This window comes from Amblyraja radiata, chromosome 24, assembly GCF_010909765.2.
Source record: "Amblyraja radiata isolate CabotCenter1 chromosome 24, sAmbRad1.1.pri, whole genome shotgun sequence".
NCBI classification, from domain to species: domain Eukaryota; kingdom Metazoa; phylum Chordata; class Chondrichthyes; order Rajiformes; family Rajidae; genus Amblyraja; species Amblyraja radiata.
Window position 1 is genome coordinate 2808132 of NC_045979.1, and position 20459 is coordinate 2828590.

At 48.1% G+C, this 20459-nt stretch overlaps 1 protein-coding gene across 3 annotated transcripts in view; it reads left to right on the forward strand.

The window, feature by feature from the left end:
* LOC116986692 (forkhead box protein P2-like) overlaps window positions 1-20459 on the forward strand; it is a 333583-nt gene that overhangs the window by 292218 nt on the left and 20906 nt on the right. For all 3 annotated transcript variants that reach the window (XM_033042263.1, XM_033042262.1, XM_033042264.1), the window contains 2 exons: window positions 4979-5055; window positions 6072-6173. In XM_033042263.1, coding sequence (XP_032898154.1) covers window positions 4979-5055; window positions 6072-6173 — 179 coding nt within the window. The remainder of the gene's footprint in view (window positions 1-4978; window positions 5056-6071; window positions 6174-20459) is intronic.

Below are 20459 nucleotides of genomic sequence, written 5' to 3' on the forward strand. Positions count from 1 at the left end.
CTGGTCGAACCTTCTGCGCCGTTGGAGCTCCCAACATCTACAGTCTCTACCTGAGACTGTGAGCTCCTTGATGGTAGAGTCCGCGGTCCGCGGTTGGAGCGATCCCAGGCAAGGGATCTGCTCCGATTGTAAGGCCACGGCCCCGCGGTGGGGTTCAAAGTCAGTCCCGAGCAAGGCCTCCAGCTCCACGATGTTAGGCCCGGAAAACAATCGCATCTCCGGCAGGGTGAGAGATTGAAAAAATGTTTTTTCCCGACCCCCTCCCCCTGCCCCCATATAAAACAAACCAGAGAACATTTACACACACTTTTAAAACACACTAAAAATAACAACTAAAAGACATAAAAACGGACAGACTGTTGGCGAGGCTGACAATCGTGCAGCGCCCCTGGTGGGCATGCTCATAGAGCCATAGTCATAGTCAAAGTAAGAGACATAGAGTTATAGAGACATAGGGCCAAAGAGACATAGGGCCAAAGAGACATAGTCATAGAGTCATACAGCGTAGAAACATGCCCTTTGGCCCAACCTTCCCGCACCGGCCAACATGTCCCAGCTACACTAGTCCCACCTGCCCGCGTTTGCAGGTGGGACTAGAGTCACCTCCATATGCCTCCAAAAAGGGTCCTATCCAAACTAGTCCTATCCAAACCTGCCAGGATCGATGGCTAATGTGTTGTGGTTCGAGAGGATGCCTGTTCTGACTTTTTCAAGGAACAATTTAATTATGGCCATGCCCATATTCTCCTATAAGATCCAATTGCTTACCTCCTTGCAAGCATCAAACGCAACTGAATGCCCAGAGACATTGTCCTAGTGTGGTGTAGATTGGATCACTGGTTTCCAGTTACCATTTGGGATATTGGTTATGTTTCCAAATAAGAAAATGGAGTTAGATCCAAAAACCTGGAGTAACTCAGCAGGACAGACAGCATCTCTGGAGAGAAGGAATGGGTGATGTTTAGGTTCAAGACCCTTCTTCAGAAGGGAATGGAGTTGACAGGTAACATTGCAAACCTAGAGCTATCCACTGGACCCAGTTGGGGCAATGGAAGCAGCAATATTGGTCGCAGTGATGGTACTTTCCCACACCAAATCATCAACATCATGTACAAAATCATGAGAGGAATAGATCGGGTAGATGCACAGAGTCTCTTCCCAGAGTACGGGAATCGAGACCCATAGCTTCAAGGTGAAGGGGAAAAGATTTAATAGGAAACTGAGGGGGTAACCTTTCCACACAAAGGGTGGTGGGTGTATGGAACAAACTGCCAGAGGAGGTAGTTGAGGCTAGGAATATCCCATCGTTTAAGAAAGTCAGACAGGTACATGGATAGGACAGGTTTGGAGGTATTTGGACCAAACACAGGCCACTGGGACTAGTGTAACTGGGACATCGTTGGCTGGTGTGGGAACGTTGTCCAGAAGGGCCTGTTTCTACACTGTATCACTCTATGACTATGACTCTATGACCTCCCTCATTCATCAAAGACACGCTCGCTGGGTGAAATATCTGGTAGGTATCAGGAGAAGAGGCCTTGCCTGTGCTGGATATAAGCTGTAACTAGGCTGAATGATGCACACTATTTCTAGGACCAGCACTGTCCTGAAATATTGATGGGCATGCATTAAATTGTGTTTTTGTTAAGATGACTAGACTAAGTGGGACCCGTTGGGTCCCAGCTTCACACGGGAGGGCTGATCCCCCAACGCAATATTCCACCTCTCCACCAATTCCAATATACACACACACACACACTCACACACACACAGATTCACACACACACACACACACACACATACACACACACTCACATACTCACACACACTCGCACACATCCTCCACCTCACACACACACACACACACACATACACTCACACACATACACTCTCTCACACACACACACGCACATACACACACATACACTCACACACACACACACACATACACTCTCACACACACACACACATACACTGTGTAATGAGATGCTGCACATGTTTTACAACACTGTGGTTGCAAGCGTTATTTTCTACGCTGTTGTCTGCTGGGGCAACAGCATTAGTGCAAAAAACAACAAGAAGCTGGTCAAATTGGTTAAACGAGCTAGCTCAGTGCTGGAGGGGAGAGTAGACTCTGGGATGGATGTGCTTGAGAGGCGTATGAGGCACAAGGTGCAGGTCATCCTGAAAAACCCCGGGCATCTCCATGTAATTCTGGAGAGACAAAAGAGCACTCGGAACAACAACCGGCTCCTCTCCCTGCCCTGTAGAACGGAGCGGTTCAGGAGATCCTTCACACCTGCAGCCATTGGATAGGCTGGGTGAGTGGGCAAATGGTTGGCAGATGCAGTATAATGTGGATAAATGTGAGGTTATCCATTTTGGTGGCAAAAACGGGAAAGCAGACTATTATCTAAATGGTGGCCGACTAGGAAAAGGGGAGATGCAGCGAGACCTGGGTGTCATGGTACACCAGTCATTGAAAGTGGGCATGCAGGTGCAGCAGGCAGTGAAGAAAGCGAATGGTATGTTAGCTTTCATAGCAAAAGGATTTGAGTATAGGAGCAGGGAGGTTCTACTGCAGTTGTACAGGGTGAGACCACACCTGGAGTATTGCGTACAGTTTTGGTCTCCAAATCTGAGGAAGGACATTATTGCCATAGAGGGAGTGCAGAGAAGGTTCACCAGACTGATTCCTGGGATGTCAGGACTGTCTTATGAAGAAAGACTGGATAGACTTGGTTTATACTCTCTAGAATTTAGGAGATTGAGAGGGGATCTCATAGAAACTTACAAAATTCTTAAGGGGTTGGACAGGCTAGATGCAGGAAGATTGCTCCCGATGTTGGGGAAGTCCAGGACAAGGGGTCACAGCTTAAGGATAAGGGGGAAATCCTTTAAAACCGAGATGAGAAGAACTTTTTTCACACAGAGAGTGGTGAATCTCTGGAACTCCCTGCCACAGAGGGTAGTCGAGGCCAGTTCATTGGCTATATTTAAGAGGGAGTTAGATGTGGCCCTTGTGGCTAAGGGGATCAGAGGGTATGGAGAGAAGGCAGGTACGGGATACTGAGTTGGATGATCAGCCATGATCATATTGAATGGCGGTGCAGGCTCGAAGGGTCGAATGGCCTACTCCTGCACCTAATTTCTATGTTTCTATGTTTCTATGTTTCTATTAGATTTTATAATTCGGACCGCTAGGCTGTAGGGGGATGCATTCTGCAATTTTTAATTTTTAACTTCATTATTGGTCTTTTTAAGTATTTATTGCTCTCAGGTAGTGTCCACATTGTATTCTATGTATTTTCTGTCTGCGCTCGTTTTGAATCTGTGGGTTTGTTGGTTGGGGGCTTCTGGACATCTGAATTTCCCTGAGGGGATCAATAAAGTATTTATTATTATTATACACTCACATACACACACACACACCCACATACACACACACACACCCACATACACACACATACACTCACACACACATACACTTGCACACTCTTACACACACACATACACTCAGACACACTCACACTCACACACACTCACACACACACATACACTCACACACACACACATGCATACACACAGACTCACACACACATACACTCACACACTCACATACACACTCACACACAGACACACATACACTCTCACATGTACACACACACACACACACACTCACACACACACACACTCATACACATTCACACACACACTCACACCCACACTCACACACACTGACTCACACACCATTTATATGACAGTAAACCTTCTTGAATCTACTCACACGGCCTCTCCACTGTGGGGCTTCCGCAGTCAGCGGTACTTCCACAACCAGCGTGACCTCTGCACTTACCGGAAAGTACGCAATCAACACGACCTGTCCACTAAGCGGAAGTCACGAAATGAGCGGGACTTTTGGACTAAATAAAGCATTTATTCCTTCCAAACACAGTCGGACCTAATAAAGCATTTATTCTTTCCAAACACAGTCGGATCTAATAAAACATTTTGTCCTTCCAAACACAGTTGGACCTAATAAAGCATTGCAGTTTCAAGCACAGGCAGGGCAGCAGGCCAAACAACCCATGGCATTGTCATTAAGGGCAAACAAGTCATTTATTGCAAGTACATTGCAGACTCACAGTTTAGTTGATTCACAGCTTAGAATGACAGTCGTGGCCTCTCCCTCGCGATCTTGCAGAGTGACTGACTCACAGCCAGGCATCTGGGGTTTTATAGTCCTGACCCCCCCGAAGGGGCATTACCTTCATCACGGTGGACAGGCGAGGGGAACAATCAGCTGATCTCAAGGTTTTTTAAACACTCATAACTTTTTTATTTTTCATCGATGGGAAAATCCTCGGGGCTGGCTCAGCGGAGGAGGACAGTGAGTAAGATGGCCAAAAATCACAGCGATACAGGGTAGCGTTTTTTGTAAAATCAATATACAGCGCAGACAAGAAGTGGTCAAGATGAGACTTTTAAATATATAGATGTTGTGTTGGTGTGAAGTGTTATTGAAGCCATCAATCGTTTCAGGTTCAATGAATGAGTCGTTACTCTGAGCTGGATTCACCAGAGGGTTTTATTGTTCAACTCCTGCAATGGTCACCTGGAGATCCATTGAGGCTCATTGAGTGGACGATGCCATTAACACTTACGCACGCCAGTGACTGAAGTCAGAGCTCTCCCTCTGTATCTGCTCTGCTAATATAACCAGGCACAATGAGAAGGGGTGGGGTGGGATATCTCCATCAAGAACTGTCCGGGCATCCCATCAGCTTTACGATTGAAGAGAAGTTAAGTAATTAGCAGCAAAGTCAGCCCATGTTCAGTGAAGCCCACCCCAGGTGTGTCTGCGTCCATCTCTGAGGACAACAGTGAATCACCGTGCAAGGGAATCCAGCTGTTGTAAGGTGGATCGATGTTGAATATTTATCATTAACACATCTGCGTGACTTCTGCTGTCTTCCAGAGCTTGCTCAGAATCACGAGTTTTACAAGAACGCTGACGTACGGCCTCCCTTCACGTACGCATCCCTCATCAGACAGGTAAATCAGCAATGCCTGCACCTCTAGAGGAGCAATGTCTTCAAGTCTGAGTGATTTAGCATTCAGAAATCAGAGATGCAAAGGGACTTGGGCCTGCTGGTGCAGGATTCCCAGAAGGTTAATTTGCAAGTCAAATTGGTAGTAAGGAATGCAAATGCGATGTTAGCAGTAATTTCGAGAGGACTAGAATATCAAACCAGCGATGTAATGCTGAGGCTTTATAAGGCACTGGTCAGACTGCATGTGGAGTATTGTGAGCAGTTTTGGACCCCATTAGGTGGGATGTGCTGGCTCTGGAGAGGGTCCAGAGGAGGATTACGAACATTATTCCAGAAACATATGATGAGCGTTGAAGGCACTGGAGTACTCACTGGGGTTTAGAAGGACAAGGGGAGACCTCATTGGAACTTACCGAATAGTGAAAGGTCTGGATAGAATAAATGTGGAGAAGATGTTTCCACTAGTGGGAGAGTCTAGAATCAGAAGTTACAACCTCAGAATAAAAGGACGATGAGGAGGAATTTCTTTAGTCAGCGGGTGGTGAATCTGAGGAATTCATTGGCACAAGTGGGGCCAAGTCTTTGTGTATTTTTAAAGATGAGATTGACAGGGTCCTCATTAGTAACAGTCAATGATTAAGGGGAGTAGGCAGGGTTGAGAGGGGAAGATAAATCAGGCAGGACAGACCTGATGGCCTAATTCTGCTCCTATGACATATGGACATGATTTGCTGCCCCAGCATCAATTGTGGGTTATCCCTCTCTGTTCTTCCTTTCCTTATTTTACCCCAGCCTGTCTAACCCTGAACTGCCGTGTCCAGTCCCACCATATCCAGACCCATCCTGCCTTGATCTGAATCATTTCAGTCCCTATGACTGCCTCAATTGACCCAAGCTGCCCTTTCCTGTCCCTTCCCACTGGCCATCCCCTTCCCACTGCTCTGTCCCGTCCCGTCCCACCCTGCCGGGCTCCCTCCGTGTATCACCTGTGTTAACTCAGCCCCTTCCTCCCCCTAGGCTATCTTGGAAGCGCCAGACAGACAGTTAACGCTCAACGAGATTTATAACTGGTTTACACGAATGTTTGCGTACTTCCGCAGAAACACAGCCACGTGGAAGGTGAGTGTCATACCTTTCTATGTTTGAAAGCCAATCGCAGTCGCCATTGCATAAAGAATATTCAGGCGCCAGATATAATGTGGTTTGATTCAAAGCTGCTGTGTAGGACGGTGAGTGAGTAATCATATCATGGGGCAACCCCTTTCTGTAAGATTGTTGATATGCCAACCACTTCATTCAATACAAATAAACAAGGTCCCTTCCAGGAAGTAACATTTTGGGATGCAGTATAGGAATAAAAGCCCTGTCCCACTGTACGAGTTCATTCCAAGAATTCTCCCAAGTTTGCCCTGATTCGAACTCGGAGATTTACGGTAATGGCCACTCGTCGGTACTCGGGGCTCTCGTGGACATTTTTCATCATGTTGAAAAATCTTCATGAGTCTTCCCGAGCTTACCTGCCGTTAGCAAGTCTTCCCGAGTACCTGCCGTTAGCGCTAAGAGACGTCCCCGAGCTCCGACGTACCCGCTACGTTCATTCTCCGTGCTTACCACGAGTTTGATTTTTTTTAAACTCGGGAGAGCTCTTGGAATGAACTCGTACCGTGGGACAGGGCTTTGAGAACTCATCAGGACAGATGGCACAATGGGCTAAGTGTTCGGCTGGCGACCGGAAGGTAGCCGGTTCGAATCCCGCTTGGAGTGCATACTGTCGTTGTGTCCTTGGGCAAGACACTTCACCCACCTTTGCCTGTGTGTGAATGTGTGTGAATGTGTGTGAGTGATTGGTGGTGGTCGGAGGGGCCGTAGGCGCAGATTGGCAGCCACGCTTCCGTCAGTCTGCCCCAGGGCAGCTGTGGCTACAGAAGTAGCTTACCACCACCGAGTGTGACTGAGGAGTGAATGAATAATGCGATGTAAAGCGCCTTGAGTATTAGAAAGGCGCTATATAAATCCCATCCATCATTATTATTATTATCACTATCTCTGCATGTCCCAAATACTTCTGGAGTGTAAGCAGTGTTGAAGTGTAGACATTACACCAATGTTATTGTGAACAATATGCTCTAGTAGCCAAAAGACGGTTCAAAAATAGATATTGGATTGGGCATTAGTAACAATACTCTCTGGTTTGGTACATTTAACAGCTGCCTGCCAGGGCAGATGTGGCCGGAGATTCACATCTGCACACTGCAGCACTACCTTGTGCTGATGTATCAGCCTCGATGCTGTGCTCTAGATTTCGAGGCAGGGTTTGAACCTACAAATTTATGATGCACGGGCAAAGGATTTCTTCCTGCTGAGTGAAGAGTAATGGGAATTTAATGCTATTGGTCAATCAAGGTACTCAAAACCAGAGCACAGCGTTTCTCAGCTGTGGCAGAGGGATATCTTTCACAAACCTTGCGCGCTGCCACATATTTGTTAGTCATTGTCCTGTTCTTCTGTGTAACTGGCATGGTGAAGATAAAGGTGTGAACAAGGCGGAAACTGCCAGGGAATGCTTGGCTTGGTGAAGAATCTGCATGGAATGCTGGGATGCAATAAAGGGCATCACTGAGCTGAGTTGGAGATGTATTCTTGCTCCATCATTGGTCATAGTATCTGTCTACACAACAACAAACCAATATCAGTACAATACAATAGACAATAGGTGCCAGGAGTAGGCCATTCAGCCCTTCGAGCCAGCACCGCTTTACCCAGTGCTTTAGTTTAGTTTAGTTTAGAGATACAGCGTGGAGTCAAGTCCGCACCGACCAGCGATCCCCACACATTAACACTATCCTACACACACTATGGACAATTTAAACATACACCAAGCCAATTAACCCACATACCTGCATGTCTTTGGAGTGTGGGAGGATAGCGAAGATCTCAGAGAAAACCCACGCAGGTCACGGGGAGAACGTACAAACTCCGTATAGACAGCACCTGTAGTTGGGATCGAACCCGGGTCTCCGCTGTTGCAAGCGTTGTAAGGTAGCAACTCTCCTGCTGCATCTCCGTGCCACCCTTATTAGTATTAGTATTAAATTATTAGTGACGATTATACCAGTACGGTGTACTGGCTTCTCCAAAAAAATGAAAAGTTTTAAGTTTTAGAATTTCAACTTTACAATGTTGGTATTTGACTTTTTAGTTGTGTGTTTAGTAAATTAGAAGATTAGTTACAAATTCATAACATAAGAGTGGAAAAAAAATGTTGATAAATGTAGCTGATTTAACTGATATGCCAACCGTTCCCTCTGTCTACAAACAAGCTGCACTAACAGCAAGAGAGGGGAGCAGCACTCTGACTGCAAGCACGGGTATGATTCTCCTCAACATTACTGTAGGGTCAATCATTGTGGTGCAGGGTGGCTGGAGACTGCGTGTCAGCCATCAATCAAGGTTTACATTTCTAACCCTGTAGGTTAAACAAATTTGAACAAGCGACAAACAATAAAAGCTGTTTTTTTACAGAAACCAATCCTGCAAGAAATTCATTTAAAAGTAACAACTCATTCACAGCTCACAGGTTTCGCCTTTGCACAGGTTTTGTGTTCAGATACAGACTGTGTTTACTGTACAGTCTTCTGTACAATTGTTGGAGTGCGCTTGTGTGTGTGTGTGTGTGTGTGTGTGTGTGTGTGTGTGTGTGTGTGTGTGTGTGTGTGTGTGTGTGTGTGTGTGTGTGTGTGCTTGGATGAGAGTGTGCGCGTTTGTAAGAGAACGTGCGTGTGTGAGAAAAAATATGTGTGTATGTGTGCACGCGTGTACGCATGTGTATTTGTAAATGTGTAAGAGAGAAATGTGTGTGCAAGTGTGTATGTGTGTATGTTTGTGCATCTGTGTGTGAGTGTATGTATTTATGAATGTGTGCGTGAGGGAGAGCATGTATGTATGTGAGAGTGTGTGTGGGTGTGTGAGAAAGCACGTGTGTGTGAGAGTTTGTGTGTTCGTGTGTACCCCTGTGTCTGCTTGTGTATGTGTATGTCTGTGTACCTGTGTTTGTGTCCCTATGTGTCTGTGGCTGTCTGTGTGTGTGAGTGAGAGTGTGTGTCTGTGCTTGTGTGTGTGTGAGTGTGAGTGTGCATGTCCACGAGGGTGTGTGTACATATGTGCATGTCCGTGTGCCACCTAAGTGAGGGCTAATTGGTTAAGTAACGATTTCCAACACAATGGCCCCTCCATCCCCACAGCAGGGAGTGGATGTGTGGGGCCTGTCACACAACCTTGCAGCCAGGGGTGGTGAATGTCTGTGGCACCAGGTCCTGGGTCACAGGCTGAGCCTCAAGGTGGAATGTTAGCTGTGGAGAATGTTTCTAAACTGTTATATTTAAAAACAAAAAGTAAGATGAAAGGCATAGACTATAGTCATTAAATCAAAAAAGGGAGAAAAATGTCTAACTGCGTGGATTTGCAATTGCTTTATAATGCGGCACTGTGCCTATCAGCAGCGAGTTAATTTAAACTTATCCCTGTGTGATTAAACAGCCTTGGGAGATTTGGTGTGGCTGTTTCAGTCAGAGTAGGTGTGTGTCAGTCACGCCGGCACATAAACAAATGGTTTAATATGATTATTAGCAACTCATTGAAAGCTCTATTTATCTCGCTTTTGCACTGCGAGTTTTTTTGTCTGCCTTCAACACGGGAGGCTGACATTTGAAACAAACTGAGCAGCTTCACAGACAGAAACCAGGAGCTTTATCTTTGAAATTGCTAAATAGAGTGTCATTGGAACTTCATTAAAAATTCACACTGACAAGCAGAGAGCCGCAATCAGACTGACCCAGCCCTGCAGAGACCCGGACCTGCAGAGGCCCAGCCCTGCAGCAAGCAGACTGACCCAGCCCTGCTGAAACCTCATCCATTTTTGGAGAGAAAATGCGTTTGAGAGCAAGCAAGACGGGAGGTAGGAATGGGGATGATCATTCATGAAAATGCTGGAACAATGCAGACTCCACCGAACCTCCCCAAACCTGTCACCTCACAAACTTCCTGCTCCCTGGTGTGCTCACTGCAAGAATGACATCGGCTTCACAATTCACGATATCACCAGACCCTGTCTGTTAATCTGGCACCATGGAGCTGGTGTTAAATATCAGCTGGATACTTCCTGAAGGCACCAATATCGTGGGGGTCTGCACCTTCAGGGCCTGTACCTCAGGTAGAGCCACACCTTCAGGAACTATACCCCAGGGAGACTTTAGTGAACTTGACAGAGTGTTGTAGTGATGCATTCCCTTCATAGCCATTTACTAAATGATAGATTTGTAATTGTTGGTTAATTTAATTGTCCATGCAAGTCAGGATGATCATTTTTCAATAAAGTGATGAACAAATAGGCTGGGTGATTATCAGTGCATCTGCCCAGGGTCTGGCTTGCAGCATGTTATTGTACACTAACAGTGCACGAAGGGACACAGTGGAAGGAGAGGATGTCAGGGGAAAGTAAAACACAAATCCAGGGTGGCACGGTGGCGCAGCGGTAGAGTTGCTGACTCACAGCACCAGAGACCCGGATTCGATCCTGTTTATGGGTGCTGTCTGCACAGAGTTTGTACGTTCTCCCCGCAATAAGTCTGCAGGTTAATTGGCTTTGGCACAGATTGTAAATTGTCCCTAGTGCATAGGATAGTGCTAGTGTATGGGATGATCACTGTCTGGTACCTTGGATAAATGGTGGCCGACTAGGAAAAGGGGAGATGCAGCGAGACCTGGGTGTCATGGTACACCAGTCATTGAAAGTAGGCATGCAGGTGCAGCAGGCAGTGAAGAAAGCGAATGGTATGTTAGCTTTCATAGCAAAAGGATTTGAGTATAGGAGCAGGGAGGTTCTACTGCAGTTGTACAGGGTCTTGGTGAGACCACACCTGGAGTATTGCGTACAGTTTTGGTCTCCAAATCTGAGGAAGGACATTATTGCCATAGAGGGAGTGCAGAGAAGGTTCACCAGACTGATTCCTGGGATGTCAGGACTGTCTTATGAAGAAAGACTGGATAGACTTGGTTTATACTCTCTAGAATTTAGGAGATTGAGAGGGGATCTTATAGAAACTTACAAAATTCTTAAGGGGTTGGACAGGCTAGATGCAGGAAGATTGCTCCCGATGTTGGGGAAGTCCAGGACAAGGGGTCACAGCTTAAGGATAAGGGGGAAATCCTTGAAAACCGAGATGAGAAGAACTTTTTTCACACAGAGAGTGGTGAATCTCTGGAACTCTCTGCCACAGAGGGTAGTCGAGGCCAGTTCATTGGCTATATTTAAGAGGGCGTTAGATGTGGCCCTTGTGGCTAAGGGGATCAGAGGGTATGGAGAGAAGGCAGGTTCGGGATACTGAGTTGGATGATCAGCCATGATCATATTGAATGGCGGTGCAGGCTCGAAGGGCCGAATGGCCTACTCCTGCACTTAATTTCTATGTTTCTATGTATCTATGGTACGGACTCGGTGGGCCGAAGGGCTGGTTTCCACTTTGTATCTCTAAACTAAGCTTAACAAAGTTACATCTGACGCCACCGTTACACTATAAACGTCCACCGGACGTTTGCCCGGTCGGCTGGAGGTTGCGTTGGAGAGGGTACATTTTATTCCCTAATCAGTGGCTTTTGAGATTTGTTTCCAATGCCTGGAGGTGACTTTTGGTTGTTAAGGGCTGAGTGTCTGAGGTGGCAGCAGATGCTGAAGGGCTTCTAATGCAAGGCCCAACGCTGTCAGATGTTTCTGTGACAGAGTCAGCATTGAGGAACACTGGCACCTGTGTGTTCTCAACTGAGTTTTAACGTTGGGGTGAATGTGTTTCTGAAGTGACAAGGGTTGAAATTTTTCCTGCCCGTCCTGCCCATTCACTCCTCTCTGGTCTATTGGAAGTGAGGTGCAGTCTTGTCGGGAAGATTGAGAAGAAGGTTGCGTCATGGGATGGCGTGGCTCTTTCAACAAGTTATTGATCTCTGACCCGTGGCAATCCCTGGCCCCTGAGCGCTCTAAGTGGGAGCAGTAGGTCACCAACAAACAGCACCTGGAGGCAACAATGCGCCAAAGGAACCATTCCATCAAATATCTTCAGCTACATCTGCACCACAATTGATGGACCCCATATTAAGCTCATGAGCTACGGACCGGAGTCCACAGCACCAGTGTAGAAGAGAGTCAGCATGGACATGGCAGTGGGCACTTGGTCATCACTGACTCCGTCAGCCCATCCTCACCATACCATCTGCACACCCGGACATATATTACAGATGGTTCATTATCATCAGGTCAAAGATCTTGTATGTCTCTCTCCATCACCATGTGGGAGCACTCTCTCCCCCTAGACCTCAACCTTAATCTCTGCCCACAGAACTCAACTCCCTCCCTAACATGCACATGGGGGTATTCTCCCCCCACGGACATCACCCCCAATCCCTGCCGACAGACCGCAGCTCCACTATCACCCCACAGACTGTATCTCCCTCCCTAACAGCATACGGGCGCACGCCTGTTGTGGACGTATCACTGTTGGAGATGAGTCAGAGTATCAGAATCAGAATCAGATTTTATTCGCCAAGTATGAATTTGCAACATACGAGGAGTATAGAAGTGAGATCGACCGTTTGACCAAATGGTCGAGCACAATAACCTGGCTCTCAACACCAGCAAAACCAAGGAACTGATTGTGGACTTTGGAAGGGGTAGGATAGGGACCCATAGTCCCGTTTATATCAATAGGTCAATGGTGGCGAGGGTCAAGACCTTCAAATTCCTGGGCGTGCACATCTCTGAAGATCTCTCCTGGTCCGAGAACACGGATGCAATTATAAAGAAAGCTCATCAGCACCTCTACTTCCTGAGAAGATTATGGAGAGTCGGTATGTCAAGGAGGACTCTCTCTAACATCTACAGATGCACAGTAGAGAGCATGATGACCGGTTGCACTGTGGCTTGGTTTGGCAACTTGAGCGTCCATGAGCGGAAAAGACTACAAAAAGTTGTAAGCACTCCCCAGTCCATCTTCGGCTCTGACTTCCCTACCATCGAGGGGATCTATCGCAGTCGGTGCCATAAAAAGGCTGGCAGCATCATCAACGACTCACACCATCCTGGCCAATCACTCATCTCCCTGCTACCTTCAGGTAGAAGGTACAGGAGCCTGAAGACTGCAACAACCAGGTTCAGCAATAGCTGCTTCCCCACAGCCATCAGGTTATTAAACTCAACTCAAACAAAACTGTCTGAAGAAGGGTTTCGGCCCGAAACGTCGCCTATTTCCTTCGCTCCATAGATGTTGCTGCACCCGCTGAGTTTCTCCAGCATTTTTGTGTACCTTCAAACAAAACTCTGATCATTAATAGCTCATTGCACATTATCTGTTTATTTATGTGTGTGTGTGTATATATATTCAATGGTATATGGACACACTGATCTGTTGTGTATTTATTTATGCCTACTATGTTCTGTTGTGCTGAAGCAAAGCAAGAATTGCATTGTCCTATCTGGGACACATGACAATAAACTTTCTTGAATCTTAAGGGCCTGTCCCACGAGCATGCGACTCCATGCGGCAAGCGCGACCTAACCAGAAGCGGGGGCCGCGCGGAGGTCGAGTGAGTGACATGAAGTTCGAGCGAAGTCCGCGGGAAGTTCACGCGTGATGTACGGGGTTGAGGCGGCTGCGGGCCGGCGGGCCGTTGCCGCGCGGAATTTTTTAACACGGTCAGTTTTTCAGAGCCCCGCGCGATGTCGGGACCAGCTCCGCACAACTCCATACTGCTCCAGCGATCGAAGTGGGACCGGCCTCGCGAGGCCGTACAGCTCAAGCGACCACGTTAGGTTGCACTTGCCGCATGGAAACATAGAAAATAGGTGCAGGAGGAGGCCATTCGGCCCTTCGAGCCAGCACTGCCATTCATTGTGATCATGGCTGATCGTCACCAATCAATAACCCGTGCCTGCCTTCTCCGCATATCCCTTGATTCCACTAGCCCCTAGAGCTCTATCTAACTCTCTTTTAAATCCATCCAGTGACTTGGCCTCCACTGCCCTCTGTGGCAGGGAATTCCACAAATTCACAACTCTCTGGGTGGAATCAGTGCTCACCTCCACCATAGAGACTGTGAGTCTCTCGCTAATTCTCCCCCCCACAGACCGTGGCTCCACTCCCTGTCCACAGGCAGCATCTACACGGTGGCCCCACGCACGGACTGCAGCCGGTGACGGTGGTCCTTCCAACCCACCTGGTGTGGAGATGAAAGGCCAGTCACAGCTGTTCTACCCTCACCTCTTTCATCAATAACTCAGTGGCTCTTTATTACCACATGTACCAGGGTGCAGTGAAATTAATAACAATACAGCTGGGGGTGAGCGGGTGGGTGGGTGATGGGGGGGGGGTGGGGTGTGGGGGGAGGAGGAGGGAGGGAGGAGGGGGGGGGGTAAGGGGGGTGTGGAGGGAAGGGGTCAGTGTGGAGACATTTGATGGGAGAAACAAATAATAAAATATTAAATAATAAAATATTATTCAGTCTGAAGAAGGGTTTCGACCCGAAACGTCACCTATTTCCTTCGCTCCGTAGATGCTACCTCACCCGCTGAGTTTCTCCAGCATTTTTGTCTACCTTCGATTTTCCAGCATCTGCAGTTCCTTCTTAAACAATAAAATATTGAGAAAAGTCTGAATTAAAATGAGAGAAGTCCAGACTCAATGTTCTGTGAAGGTTTGTTTTGATTTTGAGCAGAGATGTTCTCTTTTCTCTTTTCCAACTAATTTCCTTAAGGCTTTAATTTTTTTATTTTTTTATTTCACAGGTTTTATTTGTATTGTCTTTGGTGATTGACCTTTCAAATTGCTGCTAATGTTTTAACAGAATGAATAAAGCTCGCATCATGGATTGAAAATGCAAATATAAATACAGGCCTTTATCTGAAATTGGGGTCATTCTAATTTGCAAAGTTGAAGAGAGCTGCTCTTAATGTGAGCCACTGTTTCAATGCTCATAATTATACAGTTAGAGGTGGCGGAGAGGAAGATTGGTGGGTGGTGAGACCGAGAGGGAGAAGTGGATGGGGAGGGTGGGGGTGGGGGAGAGAGAGAGATAGAGAGAGAGAGAGAGAGAGAGAGGGGAAGAGGGATAGAGAGAGAGTGAGAGATAGTGGGAGAGAGAGAGGGGAAAAGAGACAGAGATAGGGAGAGAGAGAGAAAGGGAGAGAGAGGGAGAGAGAGAGAGAGATAATGGGAGAGAGAGAGAGGGGAGTATAGAGAGAGAGAAAGAGAGAGTGGGGGAGTGAGAGGGGGAGAGGGTAAGAGAAAGGGAGAGAGATACACACACACACAGATGAAGAGGGAAAGACAGGCACTGTGAGAAAATGTGCCCTCTGTCAAGAAGATTGACTGAATGCAGTTTTCAAAAATATAAAATCACATTTGGTATTGAAATAGATGAATTAAAAGCTATAATGCAATCAGTCATAATACAGTGATGCGGAGGCAATTTATTAATCTTTGAGAGAATTGTATGCAATTTTTATTAGTCCTCTTATTTTACAGAGGGATATCAGCAGATAAAGGCTTTAGAATAATCTGTGGCTGAAAGAAACAGTGTTTGTTTTGCACTCAGCATTGGGTTAACTCTTTGTTTGCCTGTGGGAAATGAGAGGCTTGGTGTCCAGAGTCAGTCTCCAGCTGCCACCTCCTGTCGTCCAGCTGCCCTCAGCTGCCCAGAAGGGTGAATGGCTGGGCAGTGATGCTATGGGAAAGGCCTCACATGTGGATGTTACGTGGACCAGTTGGGGACCTCATGCGGACCTCACCTGGACCTCATATGGACATGTGGACCTCATGAAGACATGTGGACCTCATATGAAAATGACGACCTCTGGGGACCTCATGTGGACATCATGTGGTCACGTGGACTTAATGTGGCCCTCATGTGGACCACTTTTAGTCCGATGCTCCTCATGTAGACATGCAGGCCTCATGTGGGCCGGTTGTACCTCCCCAGCAGTGGAAGGATCTTAAACGTGACTTGAAAAGGAGGTTGAGTTGCTGCTGATGCCCCAGAAAGAGTCCAAGAGGAATGAGGTGACTCTGCCACCCCTTGGCCAGGGAGATGGTCTTACACTGGGACTGGCACTGGGTAGTGAGAGCATTGCCTGTGGTGGTATATAGCTGCCTGATCTCAGGGGCAAATTGGGGACATGGTCTCATTGCTTCCCCTTCCCCACTCAAATCTCTACAGCATTCTGGTATTGTGGTGGGGTTTTGAATTGAGGGAGGGCGAGATTGTCAGTTCTGTTGGTCAGCGTGGAGAATGGGTCTTGGACCAAAGACACCTTGTCTAGCTCTGAAAACCTTTGTGTAGGAAGGAACTGCAGATGCTGGTTTACACCAAAGATAGACACAAAATGCTGGAGTAATTCAGCGGGACAGGCAGCATCTCTGGAGAGAAGGAATGGGTGGCGTTTCGGGTCGTGACCCTTCTTCAAACGAAGAGTTAGAGCCTTTTCATTGCTCCGACTCCCAGATGCAACTGTAGCAGCCAGACAATCTCATGATCAGCAAGTGAGGTGAAGGAGAGTTAGTCTCTGTCAGTTTGTTCTGGGGGAGGTTGGTTGTCAATAGAAGGGGCACAAGGTCATCCCATTCCCACCCATACGTCCAACACTACACGCCATCAATCCAGCCCCCTCACAATGCTGTTCTCACACAACACTACTCCCTCAGTACTACTCCCTCAGTACTACTCCCTCAGTACCACTCCCTCAGTACTACTCCCTCAGTACTACCTTAGTACTCCTCCCTCAGTACCGCTCATCTACACTTGCTCAGCTAGGCCTGTGTGCTACTATAGAACTGCCCCTCCCACCATGCAGGTCCCTGACTGCGCCACTGCTGCCCCTGTTCACGAGATGCTCCTTCAATGTTGCCCCTGCAATAGTGCATTGCTCCACTCATGTCTCTACTCAGTGCACCACTCCCCCAGTACACCACTCCCCCAGTACACCACTCCCCCAGTGCACCACTCCCCCAGTACACCACTCCCCCAGTACACCACTCCCCCAGTGCACCACTCCCCCAGTACACCACTCCCCCAGTACACCACTCCCCCACTCCTCCACTCCCCCAGTACACCACTCCCCCAGTACACCACTCCCCCAGTACACCACTCCCCCACTCCTCCACTCCCCCAGTACACCACTCCCCCAGTACACCACTCCCCCAGTACACCACTCCCCCAGTACACCACTCCCCCAGTACACCATTCCCCCAGTACACCATTCCCCCAGTGCACCACTCCCCCAGTACACCATTCCCCCAGTGCACCACTCCCCCAGTACACCACTCCCCCAGTGCACCACTCCCCCAGTACACCACTCCCCCAGTACACCACTCCCCCACTCCTCCACTCCCCCAGTGCACCACTCCCCCAGTGCACCACTCCCCCAGTACACCACTCCCCCACTCCTCCACTCCCCCAGTACACCATTCCCCCAGTACACCATTCCCCCAGTGCACCACTCCCCCAGTGCACCACTCCCCCAGTACACCATTCCCCCAGTACACCATTCCCCCAGTACACCATTCCCCCAGTACACCATTCCCCCAGTACACCATTCCCCCAGTACACCACTCCCCCAGTACACCATTCCCCCAGTACACCATTCCCCCAGTGCACCACTCCCCCAGTGCACCACTCTCCCAGTGCACCACTCCCCCAGTGCACCACTCCCCCACTCCCTCAGTACATCATTCCCCCAGTGCACCACTCCCCCAGTACACCACTCCCCCACTCCTCCACTCCCCCAGTACACCATTCCCCCAGTACACCATTCCCCCAGTGCACCACTCCCCCAGTGCACCACTCCCCCAGTACACCATTCCCCCAGTACACCATTCCCCCAGTACACCACTCCCCCAGTGCACCACTCCCCCAGTGCACCACTCCCCCAGTACACCATTCCCCCAGTACACCATTCCCCCAGTACACCACTCCCCCAGTACACCATTCCCCCAGTACACCATTCCCCCAGTGCACCACTCCCCCAGTGCACCACTCTCCCAGTGCACCACTCCCCCAGTGCACCACTCCCCCACTCCCTCAGTACATCATTCCCCCAGTGCACCACTCCCCCAGTGCACCACTCTCCCAGTGCACCACTCCCCCAGTGCACCATTCCCCCACTCCCCCAGTACACCACTCCCCCAGTGCACCACTCCCCCACTCCCTCAGTACATCATTCCCCCAGTGCACCACTCCCCCAGTGCACCACTCCCCCAGTGCACCACTCCCCCAGTCCACCACTCCCCCAGTGCACCACTCCCCCACTCCCCCAGTGCACCACTCCCCCAGTCCACCACTCACCCAGTCCACCACTCCCCCAGTCCACCACTCCCCCAGTACCAGCGTTGGTACCACACTGATAAAGCATTGGATCTTCAGTCCTGTACCTGCAACCTTCGCTCGGTACTGCCGCTGCATCAGTGGTTCGTGGCCCCAGCCCCGATACACCAAGTGCCCACCTGGACCAAAGGTCAAGGTGCCGGTCTGGGGTTCAGTACTCAGGACCATCGCTTTGAGGGAAGTGAATGGCAGTGTGTGGCTGCCTAGCTGAGATTCTCTCTCCACCTCCCTAGTTACTTGTTGTCAGTCTTTTCAAAAGGCTTCATGTAAAAAGCTATCATAAATTAAATCAGCTTCCTTGGTGACTGGCTCGAACACAATATCGCAGCCTCTAGATGTAGAAATATTCTCTTTGCATTTTTTTCCTCTCATTTTAGGTGTAATGTAATCTTTGCAAAATTATTTGCTTCATGCAGAATTCAAAATATGTAGAAATCTACATGAATTTGTAAAGGGAGTAGTTAATACTAGCGTAAAGAAATGATTAGTGTTGTGATCTGTGAGAACTAGATGTAAATGAATGGCGCAGTTTTAGCGAAGGAACAAACATTACCTCTCTTTCATGCCTGTGCCTTTTGAAACATTTGCAGCACAATAGTGCTGCCTTTCTTGTCGAGCGTTTAATTTTTATAGATGCCGCTCCAGATGAGCTTTTAACGTATTTGTTTAAAATGTGACTGCTTCTCCACATGCTAATTAATTCTGAAGGACACGTTTAAAATTCAAATGAATATCTGCAGAGATGTGGGAGTGGAACGTTCCTCTGGCACCTCCCCGATCCCGGTCTATTGGAGTCACTGTGAGGCCACACAGATCAGAACCCCGACCTCAAAGCTTCAGGGACAGATTGTGTGTGTCGCTCGAGAATTTGGCGTTGAACATAGATAGTCTGGAGTATCCGTTTATTATAAAGTACCCTCCAGCTAAAGAAGTGGGAGACGCTGATATTATAGACATCTGCTCATCTAACTATCCAGCATCTCCGTGCATCTGTCAAAGTTCTCTCCCTCGACCAATCTACATCTACATCGACCAATCTACATCGCAAGTCAAAACACTCGTCACCAAATCATTATTATTTTTACTTATAACTATTCACGCGATAAATTTGTTTGGTAAGCAAGTATTTACCGCTCATCCCTGATTGGGCATGAGAAGATGTTGGCGATGCAGATGCAGAAGGAACTGCAGATGCAGGTTTACACCAAAGATACTGGAGTAATTCCCCGAGGCAGGCAGCACCTCTGGAGAGAAGGAATGGGCGACATATCCAGTCGTGTCTGAAGAAGGGTCTCGATCCGACACGTCACCCATTCCTTGTCTCCAGAGATGCTGCCTGTCCCACGGAGTTACGGGTAGGCATTGTGTGTCTATCTTCTCTGAATCACTGTGGTCCATGAGATGAGATATTGTCCACGGTGCAACTTGTCGGAGTGACACGATCGGGCCATGCCAATCACAGGACAGCAGTTCCCAGGTACAAAACGGTGGGCATCTTGGAGGGGAACCTGCAGGTGGTGGTGCCCTCATGGACACACGGGTTTGGGATGTTCTGGAGAAGAAATTTACCGAGATACTGCGGAGCATCTTATGGACTGTACTCTCTACAGAAATACTGTTACCAGGCAATGCCTAGAATACTGTATTGGCAATCGAGAGTCTTGGATCAATAATCTGGTTGGATATCAACTCCTATCAGAGAAATCTAAAAGCTACATTGTGGAACTAAAATTCTGCTATTGGTCAAAGTGGGTGAAGAGCTAATTGGTAAAAGCCCAAGGAGGTTCACAGACTGAAGTTACAGATACACGGACAACCGTTGTCACTCAGTGTGTTTGTGACTCCAGCTCATCAGCTCCACCACCATGGACTCTCAGAAGGAGCCGAGTAATGCGGATAAAGCTGCCTTACCAGGAGCACCAAAAAATACAACGTAACACATCACCTTTTACTTTTTGACCATCACCTTTGACGCCATTAATCCAT